The sequence below is a fragment of the Rattus norvegicus genome, chromosome 4 (genome assembly GCF_036323735.1).
Source record: "Rattus norvegicus strain BN/NHsdMcwi chromosome 4, GRCr8, whole genome shotgun sequence".
Classification (NCBI taxonomy): Eukaryota; Metazoa; Chordata; class Mammalia; order Rodentia; family Muridae; genus Rattus; species Rattus norvegicus.
The window spans coordinates 167,994,468-168,009,554 of NC_086022.1; the positions used below are offsets into that span (position 1 = coordinate 167,994,468).

General features: G+C 35.5%; 2 protein-coding genes across 2 annotated transcripts; both read right to left on the bottom strand.

Annotated features, from left to right (window-relative positions):
- Positions 1 to 3,924: 3,924 nt before the first annotated feature.
- Tas2r116 (taste receptor, type 2, member 116) lies at positions 3,925 to 4,899 on the bottom strand. The gene has a single exon (NM_001166679.1). It carries the CDS (start codon positions 4,897 to 4,899, stop codon positions 3,925 to 3,927), a length of 975 nt encoding a protein of 324 aa, NP_001160151.1.
- Positions 4,900 to 13,859: 8,960 nt separating this feature from the next.
- On the bottom strand, positions 13,860 to 14,861 carry Tas2r123 (taste receptor, type 2, member 123). Its single transcript, NM_173336.1, is given in 1 exon segment — positions 13,860 to 14,861. A coding segment is annotated over 1 exon segment (1,002 nt).
- Positions 14,862 to 15,087: the final 226 nt, after the last annotated feature.

The following is a 15,087-nucleotide window of genomic DNA, read 5'->3' on the forward strand; positions in this document are numbered from 1 at the left end:
GTTTTTCCACATATCTTCAAATAATTTTCATTTATTTCTCTTCCATGTGATAGATGTATATGAGATGAAACATATAAAATAAAATATATAAAAATGTAAATATTACATATGTATATTTAAAAAATATATACTGGTCTATAATTTTTCTGTTTTATACTAATATATCTTTTTTAGGACTTTTATACATATTTTGTTCTATATTTTATATATTTCCATCCTATATTTTTTGCTTAGTTGATCATATTTCTTATTTTATGTATTCTCTCACTTTCTTTCTTTCTCTCATATAGACAGGATCTCTCTATGAATCTGTCTCTTTGTCTCTGTCTCCCTGTACATATGGACATAACTATATTTTTATTGCGAATAAACCAAGTTTAGTATCTAGGGTATGATTAATCAGATTTAAAAGAAATTTATGCATATGTGTTATTAAAGCTATCTTCAATAAAGATATAGACATTACTTGTTGGACAGGATGAATGTAAGAAAAAGAGTTGAAGGTGGAAGATACATGTGTTGATGAGGGCCATCTGGGTTAACTGAAGGGAAAATAAGCTATAGATATTATAATTATATATTTTGAACATGTATAAAATTCTCAGAGAATGAATTTTAAATATAATTGTCTAGATATCCTGGGATCATAGATCTTATGGAAAAGTCTATATCACCACTTTACTAAACTAAGATAATTCCTGCCCGCATTCTAAGTATATATTCTTATACACACAGAAAAGTGTAAAGACTATACATGGACTGACCCTGGACTCTGACCCCATAGGGAGCAATGAATATCCTAGTAAGAGCACCAGTGGAAGGGGAAGCCCTGGGTCCTGCTAAGACTGAATCCCCAGTGAACTAGATTGTTGGGGAGAGGGCGGCAATGGGGGGAGGATGGGGAGGGGAACACCCATAAAGAAGGGGAGGGGGAGGGGTTAGGGGGATGTTGGCCTGGAAACCGGGAAAGGGAATAACATTCGAAATGTAAATAAGAAATACTCAAGTTAATAAAAAAAAAAAGAGTCAGAAAAAAAAAAAAGAAAAAAAAGTGTAGCTTCATTCCTCAACAAAGCAACTTCTATTTGCCATAGAGAAAAATATGGAAGATAGTTACAACAGATAAAAATGCATAGAACGAGTGACTGATGATTCTCAGTCCTAATTGATCTATCTATGAAAGAATTCCTGTACCTAAAGCTCCTAGAGCACTGTGAAAGAGCTGTCAGGAAAACAATACAAACAGGAACTCTACTGTGAAACAGAACCTCCTAGAAATGTCAGGGAAGCTACTCTTGAGAAGTCTCAACCTCAACCGGGCTTCCCTAAACAAAAAACAAAAACAAAAAAAAAGAAAAAAAAAACAAACCTGAATTGGGAAACACCAATAGACAAGCTAACATGGAGATGGGAACTCTCAAGGGGCACAACCCCAAACAAAAAACTGCAGGGAACTAGAGAATACTCCAAGTGAATGAGAACAATCTTCCCAAGAGGGTAACCCCTGAATAAGTTATCTAATATGAACTGCTTCCTGAAAGCATACATACAGAAGTAATATACCCACTGAACTTACATGTGAGAAGAAAGTGTATGAAATGTATAGCTTATCTGCTGCATAAATATCAAAGCATCTGTTTTTGTATTGAACACAACCACATTTTATTTAATGTTATCTGATTCTCCAGGTAATAGCTCCAAATATGTGAACCAAAAATATAGCCATTATTTTGAGCTTTTAGTTCAGATCAAGGGCAGAAAAGATGTTCATGAAATGTTTTATTTTTAGACAAATAAATAAACACATGTGTCATATAAGGAAAACTAAGAAGGATCATAGCAAAACAACAACAATGCAAACAGCAACTTGGAATTTTTCATTATTAAATGAAGCATAATTTTTTTAATTTCTGAATATATAAAAGTTTTAAAACCTATAATTCCTATATTTCTATACATATAAACCACTTCACTCTATAAAAAGTGTCTGTACAATATTTCCCTCTTCTTACCCATCTTGTAACTATCTTAATTTTAAAATTCTTTTGGAGTTTACTTTAAAAATTATCTTTAATATTTTTTTACAGTCCAGTTGTTATTATTCTTCTGGTTGGACCTAGCACAATTCCTCACCCCATTCCTCTTCCCCCATATCCAAGTGCATGTATTCAGCTCCCCATATCACACCAAGCCTCCCCCACTCTATAGGGCCTCAAGTTTCTGGAGGTTTAGGTGAATCTCCTCTCAATGAGGCCGTACTAGGCTATCCTTTGCTGTATATGTGTCAGGCGTCTTGGACCAGCTAGTTGAGATAGCTAGTCTTCCTATGGGGTCACCTTCATCCCCATCTTCTTCCAGCTTTTCCCTAATTCAACCACTGGGCTCCTTAGCTTCTATCCATTGGTTAGGTGTAAGTATCTGCATCTGACTCAGTCAGCTATTTTGTGGGCCTCTACAAGGGCTGCCATGTGAGCCTCCTGTCTGTAAGCACACCATAGCATCAGTAATAGTGTCAGGTGTTGGAAGTTCCCTTTGAGCTGGATCCCAACCTGGGCCTGTCACTGAACCTCTTTTCTCTCAGGCCCTTCTCAGTTCTTGTCGCTGAAATTCTTTCAGACAGTAATAGTTCTGGGTCAGAGTTCTTGACTATGGGATGGCAGCCCCATTCCTCCACTCAATATCTTGTCTTTCTACAAGAGGTGGACTCTAAAAGTTCCCTCTCCCCACTGTTGGGGCATTTCATCTAAAGTCCCTCCTTCTGAGTCCTGAAAGTCTCACCTCCCAGGTCTCTGGTACATTCTAGAAAGTCCCTCTTCCTACCAACTCCCAAGATTGCCTATTTCCATTGACTCTTCCGGCCAAGCCCTGAGTACCAGCAGAATGAATTTATCTTTTTTAACCTCTCATTTGTGTCCTTACAGCATGGAACCATATAAAAATACACATTTATTTCCTGTTGGTTAGTTACAACTTATTGTAGATTTTTGTTCCTATGACAAACTGGTTGTTATCCAACTTAGTACAATGCAGATACATGATGTCAAAAAATGTTTTTAAAACTTGGAAGTTGAATCTTACATTTTAGATGGCAAATGTCATATGTTATTTCCCATAATCTAAATGGTTTGTGTAATTTCTCATATAGTATTTAAGCTTCTCACATAAATATATTTTAAGTATATGTCCCAATTTGCTCTCTACTGTTGTGACAAACATTATGACTATAAAAGCAAGTTGGAGAGGGAAGTGTCTATTTCAACTCATAATTCAGTCAACCTTAAAAGCAAGTCAAGGGAAGAAACTCAAGATAAGAGTCTGGAGGGAGAAACTGGTGAAAAGGCCATGAAGGGATGCTGATTGTTGACTTGCTTTTCATGGATTGTTCAGACTGCTCTATTATACAAGCCTGAACAAACATCTCAGAGGTACCACTATCAAAAGTGAGTTGTGCCTAACAAAATCAATCATAAATCAAAAAAATTTGTATAGACTTGCTGACTGCCCAGTTAGATAGACATGTTTTCTCAACTGAAATTTCTCCTTTTAAGATGAACCACGCCTAAAAAAACAAAACAAAACAAAACAAAACCCACCTACCAATACAGTATATAAACTTTTCTGCTTTAAGGAATATGTGTGAATATATATTCTGTATTTAGATTACTTATTCTGAGATATTAAAAAGAAGTAAACTGTCATAAAATTAATGTTTGTTATAATCATTTTTACATTAATATATTCTGCATGTACACAATTTTGAATCTAGATATTAACAAACACATTTTACATGTTTACAAAAACTTGAAGAAGCTTAGAGAGCTCTTATCTTGTAAGTAGAAACCACTTTTATAAACCACTATCTTGTATGTACTTCAGAACTATACAAATTTGCAAATACAACAATTTCTGGTAATCCTTTTTCCTCTAAGGCATGCAAGATGATCCACATGAATGAACCTCAGGTCTCTGCACTCTACGGTGTTCATCCTTGTGCCTGCACCTCAGCCACTGGAGTGCAGAGAGAGAAGCCTTTCTGAGTTTAGCATTGCCCAGGATCAGGACCCAGGGGTGCAGTGAGGGAAACGCAATTTTTGCAGCCTGTGTAATCAAAAGCAAAAGCATTCTCTCCAAAAAAAGAGAAATCCAAACCTTGACAACAAGAGACAGAAAGAAAACGAAATACAGGAGGATGGAGGCAATCAGTGTCTGCAAGACTCTGATGTGGGCCTTGGTGCTAGAATCTCTGCATCCTTGGGCACCGTGGTGCATCTTCCTCTGATGCTTCCACAGGGAGAAGAATAGCAGGAGGAAGGTGACCAGAGACACAGCAAAAGGTATGAACCCAAACAAGGTGTTGGCAAATGGAAACAGCATAGAAATCTGTGTGTTCTTCAAATTCAAACTGTTTGACATATTTACTTTGTATTCAGGGATTAGAATGGTCTTAGATGCATTAATAACTATAATATTTAAGCCCAAGAGAAGCAAAAACATTATCAATGTCCCTGTCATTACTTTTTTAACTCTGATCTTTAAATAAAAGAAAATAGTGTTGGAAAAATTTGCTACCTTGAGGAAACAAAAGACGCTGAAACTTGTAGCAAGCCAGAGACTAATCTGGTTCAATGTTGTCCATACATTATGTACTATGACATCTATTCCTTCAGTCATCCATTGTCCTGGGTAGAACATAGATAGCCACCAACTCACTAATACTAACCACAGAAGCACAATTCTAGAAATGGCCAGGGCAGTAAGGATCTGATCCACTGAAGAGATTTTTCTTCTCTTAGCCAAGTCCATGATGTTCACCAGTGCTATGATTCCATTGCCAAAGTTGCCAATTATAACTTCCACACTCAGAATGACTGTAAATGTGATGTATAGGACACCATTCATGTTTGCTTGGATGATTCAATTTCTATTGTCACATTAAGATTCATTAACACATGCTGCTAAAACGCACATATTCAATAAACAAAACTCCATATCCTGTTCCTTTAAACAATGTGCAGGTCTAATACCAAACAAGCTACTAGCTTTGCTAATGATTTCTTTCTTTCTTTCCATCATAAAAGTCTTGTATTTACCTAGAGAGAACTGACCTCCATCTAGATGTGGTTTGCATTACACACAACAATCTAGAGACATTGCAAATTTTGATGAAGGAAATGTTGATCCTTTGTGCTGAGAAGCAAATGTAGATGTATTTATTTGCATCATTTATAGGTTTGTTCATTTTCTTCTTGTATGCATATGTTAATCTGATAATAGGTATTAGGTGAATTACATAAAGTGTCCATTCTTTATATAAGACAACAAAAATCTGAATTTGTACCGAGCAATTTCTTAGTACCATAAGACTTTTGAAACTTTTGAATTAGCTAGGTTCCAGCCTATGTATAGGGAGTGAATCACTTACTGCAAGCTCTCAACAAACCAGTAATATAATGAAAATTATTACTTTTCAAAAGTTCAGTACTGACAAAATCTGTATTCATGATTTGATTTTTCTGCAAAGGAATGCTCATGCCAATATCCATGCACTTATTATTTGAATACAAAACTCATTCTCTCAAAATAAATTTTTTCTGCCATTCTGCATGTCTGAATCATGTAGTTCATGCATAGCACACGGATCCTTTTTAAGGTACTGCCATCTTAAAAATATTACCACACATACATACACACACACACATACATACACACACACATATATATATACATATATATATATAAACACTGACTGCAAACATTGTGTAAAATTGTACTTGTTTATGAATATGTGTGAACATATGTATGAAAATCTTTTCAATCTCAGGAATCATCCATTAAGGAGAATGAGATATATACACACCAGGAGACCTTTTTCTTTTCTGTCTGACCCTTGCACCATAGTATACATTTATATACAGTCACTAAGGATGTATAGATTTATTTACTTTCCCTTTACTATCCCAACATCAGTTCACTCACCTTTTTTTAATTTGATATTTTTATTGGTAAAATAAGCAGTGTACAGTCTGCAAATTTAATAAATTTAATTTGGAAGATGTCTGAACAGCAGATCTCACAGACTAAAACATGACATCAAAATGCTTAAGGGAAGGATTTTTCACAGATATTTTCAAGAGAGTGAGTGTATCATTCTGCACTTACTTTTATTGCAGGAATGAAGACAGATAACCTTACAAAAATTTGGGGAAACTAACATCAGATACGCCTTCCTTTTTCTTTGATAGATGTAATGTAAGAAAAGGGCCAATAGTATAATATAAATTGCAAATAAGTGGAAAATATGTACCAAGCAATTCCTTAGTGCCATAAGACTTTTGAAACTTTATATTTATTTCAGTGTATATGACCTACCCTATACTCAGTTCCTTGAAGCAATATCAATTTTTAAAAATAATAAGAAACACAGGGAAACTATGAGGGCTAAATAATTAGCTATACTTATCACTATATCTATGCCTAGGTAAGAGATTATAAAGGAAATATATGAGATTATCTTCCCTTCATTCAAGAGTAAGAAACATGGAGAGAGTATAGCAGGGTAGCAATAGGCAAATATTCACAAAATTACTAAAAATTAAATATATGAACATTCCATCTATGTAAATGCAAGAGGCTGGCTCCAACTTTGTTCCTTCCGTGTACCAAAATAGAACTGTGGAAATAAAAAAATATATATATAAACAATCCTACTGTAGTGTACATGTCGACATGGCATATGCCTGGACTTCTCACCACGAGGATGCCTTGAGGGCACACTGAGCAGGAAAGGACTTCCCTGAGGTCATCACTGTACTTTTGATTCTAAAATATATTTAGGTGCCTAAAACAAACATCCCTGTAGCATGGTAATTTCCTTTATGATTATGTGAGAGAGTTAAAAATTACATTTCCTCAGAGAGACATGTTCTGAGTCAAAAAACCAAATGTTGTGTTTATGTGTGTTTATGAGGTACCTGCATGTCTTATTCAATTATTCATTCATCATAAGTTTCATATACTGACTATACCTTAATTTAATAATCAAATGCATTAAGCCAGTCATAGTTCTCTTTAAAATGTTCTTTATTTAAATCTAACTATCTATAATAAATCATCCACTCTCTAATCATCAAAATGTAGTTTACTATTTTAAGTGAAAGAAATTAGTATCTAGGTCATTGAAACTGTGATTTAAGAAAAAATCTTTAAAAAGTATTATGAAAATTATTGAGCATTCCCTTTTGTTTCTGGATACTTAGGATATTTACATGTGAATATGCGCTTAAATTTTGGGACAAAGTAAACTTTCCAATCTGATAAGATAGGTACGTAGATATAGTAGTGGATGCTCAATATAATGGAAAATTCGAAAGCATTTAGCTTGTGTTTATATAACTATCCACAACTTTATGTCATACCTTTTCTCAGATTTACTGAAACGAATGTGTCTTCCTGTTTTTACTGGCTGTTTTTGTGTCAAGTTGACACAAGCTGGAGTTATCACAGAAAAGGAGCCTCAGTTGGGGAAATGCCTCCATGAGACCCAGCTGTGAGACATTTTCTCAACTAGTGGTCAAGGTGGGAAGACCCAGCCTATTGTGGGTGGTGCCATTCCTGGGCTGTGTGGTCTTGGGTTCTATATGAGAGCAAGCTGAGTAAGCCAGGGGAAGCAAGCCAGTAAGAAACATCCCTCCATGGCCTCTGCATCAGCTCCTGCTTCCTGACCCACTTGAGTTCCAGTCCTGACTTCCTTTGCTGATGAAATAGCAATATGGAAGTAAGCTGAATAAACCCTTTCCTCCCAACTTGATTCTTGGTCATAATGTTTATGCAGGAATAGAAACCCTGACTAAAAAAACACTGTTATTGAATTATTTTAGTACTAGTGCTGGAGACAGAATCTACTGCATTTTGCTAGGTACTCACTGTACTTCTTATAACTAACAAAAATGGTAGGCAAGTGTGGTAGAAGAGGATGCTTATTTAAAGTTAGAAAAATTATAATGGATGCAGCCACTCTGGAAACCATTGTGGAGAATTCAGAAAATCTAACACACACACACACACACACACACACACACACACACACACAAATAAGTCTACCACATTATCTACCTATACCATTGAAATATGCACATTTAAGACACAGGATTCAGACTATTTGAGCTAGATTGAACATGAAAGTTTCCTTCATCTCTTCTTTAGCAGTAGTATATTGCAAGTTCCCAAGAGTTGGAAGCAATTAATAGTCCTAGTCAGCTATGATCCACAAAAAATATCAAGCCTTTGCATGGTGCCCTTGTCAACCTCAGGGTAACCTAATGGCATATATGGAGAGAAAGAACCACTGACTAAAGAGAATGCAGACTGAACAAGATTTTGTTGACAAGGGAATGGCTATCCCATGTACTTCAATGATTCTACCTCATCAGGGAGTGGCGAAACCTTTTATGTACCTATGGTTGACCTTTTTTCTTTCCACTGCTATCTTTATAAGACCTCACAATTAGTAACTTGTAAAGCAACTAAATATTAATAACTCCAGAAGATTTATTTAGGTTTCATTACATGAAAAAGAAGCCCTACTTTATGTCTATAAGGACACTATAAAGTTGTGAAGAATAGATTTATAATTACATATATATCTTATATTACATACTTGTTGCAGTAATATTAAAATATGTTTTCTTTTATCCTGCACTAATGTTTGCACAGTGGTGCCCCATGACATATGTTAGATATTTTTATCTCAGTCAACAAAGCATCTCACCCGCTTAGCACTAACACATATCACACTGCCGATGGCTGCTCTCTCAACCTGGCAAAAATTTCTCTACTCATCTAGTTCTGAAGGCACATAGTCACCATGTCAGACATACACATCCCAATTCCATGGCAGCCCAGTCTGACCAGCTACCACACACTCTCTTGAAGTCAATTTAATTGCCACATGAAAGAACACATAACACAATATCCTTGGATCCAATTGATAAGATATATTTACCCACCTAGATAACATACAGTTTGTTCATCTAGACATACAAAGAATCCCTGTATACATCCATCCCTTAAGAGTATTCATAACAACCTGTAAATGTGCAGAGAGGAATCTTAACATCTGCCTCCATGTTCTCTTGGCTGCTCCTCTCCCTTGTCTCCTCCTCTCTCCAATTTTTCTCCTGCTCATCCTTCCTTCTTGTCCAATGACAGGCCTCATTCTATCTCGTACCTGCCTTCACCTGCATAATGACATCATCCTATACATACAGTTTTAATTTCATAAATTCCAAATTTTATGAAAATATCACCAAAAGCACATATAACATGTTCAACATGCACTTGTATGTATCAGTTGAATAAGTTAATGATGCTAGGAAAGTAAGAACATCTATTCTATTGGCCCACTCTACTGTTTGAAGGATGTTTTAATGTAAATAAACAATAAATATTTTGAAATAAATAGAATTCTTTTTTACTGAAGATTTGACTTTGCATATAGAATTTATGATCATTTCTCTTTTCTGTGTCTCAACATTTGAATTTACTGTGGTAACAATTTTAACTAATTTAATGATATTACCTCTTATTTCAAACAAATAACAAGGTAAGTCCTCACCCCTCATCAAGTAAAATTATCTTTGTAACAGTCAAGGGATAGAAAAGCACAACCAATGAAAAGGCAGAGTTGTAGAGCCCATACATATAAAATTTATTTCAGCACCTGATGTTCAAAAACTATTACAAAAAGAAGGGCTGGAAAGACAAGAACTAGGGGAACAGAAAGTTTGCCATGAGCTTGTGTACTCTATGAATTTCAGAAACTACACCCATAAACATTACCTATAAATGAATTGAACGTCTATAAATTGATGCCTATAAATGAATAAGAACAACAATAATCATGGATAGGTAAAAGTTGGACAAGGTTCATCCCAAAGAAATACATGCAACTAGAAATGCTATAAGTGGAAATAATAGTCTTCTCCATAGACAAACACACCTATTTGTTATCCAGTATTAAATGATCAGGCCTGAAAATGTATATATAGGTAACAATATAGATTGAGTATGTTATAAAACAAACATGAACATACACAAACACACACACAAACACACACACACACAAACACACACACACACACAAACACCACTACCACCACCACCACCATTGCCACCACCACCACTAACAACAACACTGACACAACCACCAACAATAAAAAGTTTTAGTTTTTCAAGATAGTCCCACTCCTGGAAAGAATGTTTCAATTCAGAGCAATTTGCTAAAATAAAACAAACAAACAAACAAACAACAAACCTGTAGTAAACTTAATGGTTCAGGTGGACTTTGGTGAATTCAGTTCTTTGGCCCATTATTAAGGTCCTGTCTGTGGTGAACAGAAATTTGTTCAAATTCTTAGAAAAATGTACCATTAAGTACTGTTGTGATTTTTACTGGAGAGACATAAGTAACTGTCTATGCCAGACATTGTGGGCCAGAGAATGAATCAACTCCACTTAAGCTTAGTGAACTAGTGAACTTACTGGGGTTACTTATGTGAAGATGAGTGTAGGTTGATTTACAGGAACATGGGCAACTCAAAGGCAAGTGCATACCAAAATGCTACCCCACATGCAATGACTTCTGAAAGCTGCATTCCTGTAGCTCTCTGCCTGACTTGGAAGCAGTTCTGTAGTTCAGTGTCTCCTTCATCCAGCAAATCTTAGGTTTATGCAACCTTGGAAAGGAGCATCATGGGGTTCATAAGTATCAGAAATAGCAAAAGACTTAAAAGTTCTCTTTCTTTCCCCAGTTTAGATAAGAATCTCTCCTCCCTCCAATAAGAAATTGTTCATTCACTTCTATGACAGCATTATTCAAAACGTACACAAACAAGTACCTGTCTCCTAGACACAAATGAATACATATTTCTCACATATTAAATTTCAAAATGTTAAGAAGCACACAAAATTCAAAATATTTAAGAGAATGGAAAATTAATCCGTATTGAATATCCCCATATAAAAGTACACATAAATGCATATGCTAAGGGTAGAATTCATTTAGTTAGCAGTTACTCCAAATATTAATGTGTAAATTTTAGTTATGCATAAAAGCCATAGTACAAAAATGTTAGAAGACTACCTTTATCAGATAATATTTAAATAAAAATATTTTATTACTATGTGTTACATTTATGCACAATATTAATTTTAGCTAATTTTCCCCCATGAAACTATTATTGGATGTGACAGATTCAGATTGTATGATTATTCACAGTATGTTTCTAATGTATTCTATTTGGTTGATTTGTTTTTGTTTTCAGATTGTATATTAATCACAACACTTTTTCTATTCCCTTTCCTTCTTCCAAGACCTTACAAACATCCCTTCCCACTCCCTTTAAATTTGGTGCCTCTGTTTGTCATGGGTTGTTATGACAAACATGCAATATATATATATATATATATATATATATATATATATATATATATATATATGTGTGTGTGTGTGTGTGTATGTGTGTGTATGTATATATATGTGTGGGTGTGTATGTATATATATGTGTGTATATGTATATATATGTATATATATCCATATAATATACATAAATATACAGCCATCATATACATATACATGGTCATTTAATATTTGTTTGTGTTTTTTCAGAAATGATCATTCAGTACTAGAAAGCCAATTGGTGTGCTCTTCCCTGGGGAGGACTGCCTCTCTTGCTCCCATGTATGCTCAGGCCTGTAGATCTCTCTAAACACTAGATACTTCATAGTCTTTTCCTTGTCCAATTTGACATGTTTGTTGGTGTTCTCCCTTTTCAGTTGATATTTGAGTGGTCATATTCAGGAGTTTTTAAGTATATAGCTTCAGTGTTATTAAACGACTTGACATCAAAGCAAATTTCTTGATCCTCTAATTCTTACAATATTTCTGTCCATCTTCCAAATCTTTTCTGGGTCTTAAATGTTGACTGCTTTATAAATATACTTATTGGTACTGGTACCCTGCATTTGTTTGGTTGTGATTTTGTGTAGTCATCCTCATCTGTTTTTAAGATAACTTTTCTTGATGACAGATGAAGGTTACATTTATTTGAGAGTATATTGGTAAATGATCACATATTGCTGTCACATGTTATGCTAATTTAGTAAATCAGTTGTTGTAGATTCTCCTCCAATAACCATGATTTTACTTAGTTAGCTCATGAGTAGTTAGCTACATTTTCTGTACTAGACAATGAGATTCCTCTTGGTGAATGGCTTTCAACTCTATTTACAGAGAAATTGGTTACCACAAGATATATGTGCCACAATTGCACCCAATAGAATTATTGTGCAGTGGTGGTCCCTTGTCATTGATGTGGTTTGTAAGTGCCATTGTAGGCTAGGATTATTACTTGGCTCCCTCTTTTGTAATCTTGCATAGCAAATTCTGATACCATGAAATCTTGTCCTTAGGGAGAAACAGACATGTCAGTTCTAACTCTGAAGTTCCTATTTCTAAAGTACATAGTATAAAAAGAAATTGGGTCTTACATTTCACCTCTACAAATAAACAGAGGTAACAGAAATAGGCTGTTGTTTCAGGAGACTCTTGGAGAGCTCTGCCAACAACTCAAAAGACTTGTCCTGATTGGTATTAGAGTTTTTGTCTTATAGTCATTGACTATTGGAGGGAATACTACTAGGCCATATAAGGAAAGTTCATTTAAAATATGTATACAATTTAGTCAGCTATTAAAAACAATGAGTTCATGAAATTCATAGGCAAATGGATGGAACTATAAAATGTCATCCTGAGAGAGATACCCAATCACAAAAATAAAACAGACATGGTATGCACTCACTATAATTGGATATTAGCCCAAAAGCTTGGATTACACAATGTACAATTCACAGACCACATGAAGCTCATGAAGAAGGATGGCCAAAGTGTGGATACTTCAGTCATTCTTATAAGGGGGAACAAAAATATTCATAGGAGGAGATATAAAGACAAAGTTTGGAGCAAAGACTGAAGGAATGACCATTCAGCGCCTGCCCCACCTGGGATCCAGCCCATATACATACAGACACCAAATCAAGACAACATTGCTGATGCCATGAAGTGCACTCTTATAGGAAACTGATGTAGCTGTCTTCTGAGAAGCTGTGCCAGAGCATGACAATCACAGAGGTGAATGCTCATAGTCAACCATTGGACTGAGAACAGGATCCACATTGGAGGAGTTACAGGAAGGATTGAAGGAGCTGAAGGGAGTTGCAACACCATAAGAACAACAATACCAACCAACAAGAGCTCCCAGGGACTAAACCACCATCCAAAGAGTACACATAGACAGATCCATGGCTCCTGCTGCACATGTAGCAAAGAATGGCCTTGTTGGCAACAAAGGGAGGAGAAGCCCTTGGTCCTGTCAAGGCTGGATTCCCCAGTGCAGGGGAATGTCAGGGCAAGGAGGTGGGAAGAGGTGGGAGGTTGGGTGGGGGAAACAGGATAACATTTAAAATGTAAATAAATATATTCAATAAAAATTAAAAAATATATAAACATACATATGCATTCCAAATTTCTTAAAACGGCATGATGCCATCTCTATTGTCATTTTACATATTTAACTCTTCCTCATCCTTCATCATTTATCTTCTTCTTCATTATATAAAAGCCCTCTTTCCCATTTCCCCTGTGAAATCACTTATATAATGCTAGTCTCCTTCATCCTTGTCCTGCCTTCCTATGTATTACCCATCCAACATTTGAAGCCCCAATATTTTATTTTCCCCTCTAAGATTACTTTTTCTATGAACTGATCACCCTCAAGATTTTGCATAATGTACTCTGGAATTTATTAGAAAACTACAGTGTCCATATCTTTGGACCGGCACCTAAGACAAGGCAGCACAGAAAGAGTGGCTTGTCTCAGCTTACTGTTTCCCAGAATCAGCACAAATGAGTGGCTTATAGAAAAAACTGCTCCAGATATGTGGTCAAATAAAAGTATTACTATATATCTCATCAAGTCAAGGTTCAAAATTCCTGTGATAATGAAAAGTAAGTATATTGCATACAGCAGGAGGAAGGAGAACCCAATTTGTAAGGCTTTTGTGTGGGCCATGGTGCTGGCATCTCTGGGTCCTTTGGCATTGACCTGCATCTTCTTGTGATGCTTCCACAGTGAGAGAAAGAGCACGAAAAAAGCTACCAGGGAAACTGTGAAGGGTATGAGCATGAAGAGTGAGTTGATGGGTAAGAAAACATGGGATGAATTGGCGATTAAGAAGACCTTAGATGAGTTTGTGAATAAGAAAATTCTGGGAAAATGTGTTGAATCCACCAAATTATAAGACATATTACCTTCATAAACATCAATTGAGAAATGATCATACATCCCTAATGATGAAATGTTTAACATCAAGAAAATCAGTGATATCAGTATTATCATTAAAACCACTTTTTTAACTCTCCACTTTAGGTAAAGAAACAAAGAGTTAGAAAAACTGGCTATTTTGAGGAAATAAAAGACACCAAGACATGTAGCAAGCCAGATGCTGAAGTGGTTATCCACTACCCAGATAACACCTATCGCTGTAAACATTTCTGGTCTCATAGACAAATGTGGGCACAGAAATAGTAACAATATACAAATGAGTACAGACCACACATAAATGAGTCTGGTAAGGGCCAAAGCAGTGAGAATCTGATCTGCAGTAGAGATCCTCCTCCTCTTGAGCCAGTCCATGATATTCACTAGTGCTATGAATCCATTTCCTAAGATTCCTGTTACTATTTCCACATAAAAAATAATTGAAAAAGTAAACAAATGGCTGTAATTTGTTTTCTGTGAGAACATGCTTCAATTTATGATGTCTCTACTGTGTTTAAAAACTTTACATAATGGTCATTGGAAATTCAAAATGTTCATCGTTTAAAATCCCATTTACACCCGATTAGGAAGCATCAAATTTCCCAGATATTGTTTTATAATTTCTCCATGAACATCTTGGCTTTTTAATTTCAAAGGGGTCATCACCTCTGCTTCATCCAGTATTTCACATTCAGTTTTCTGAAGCTGCATC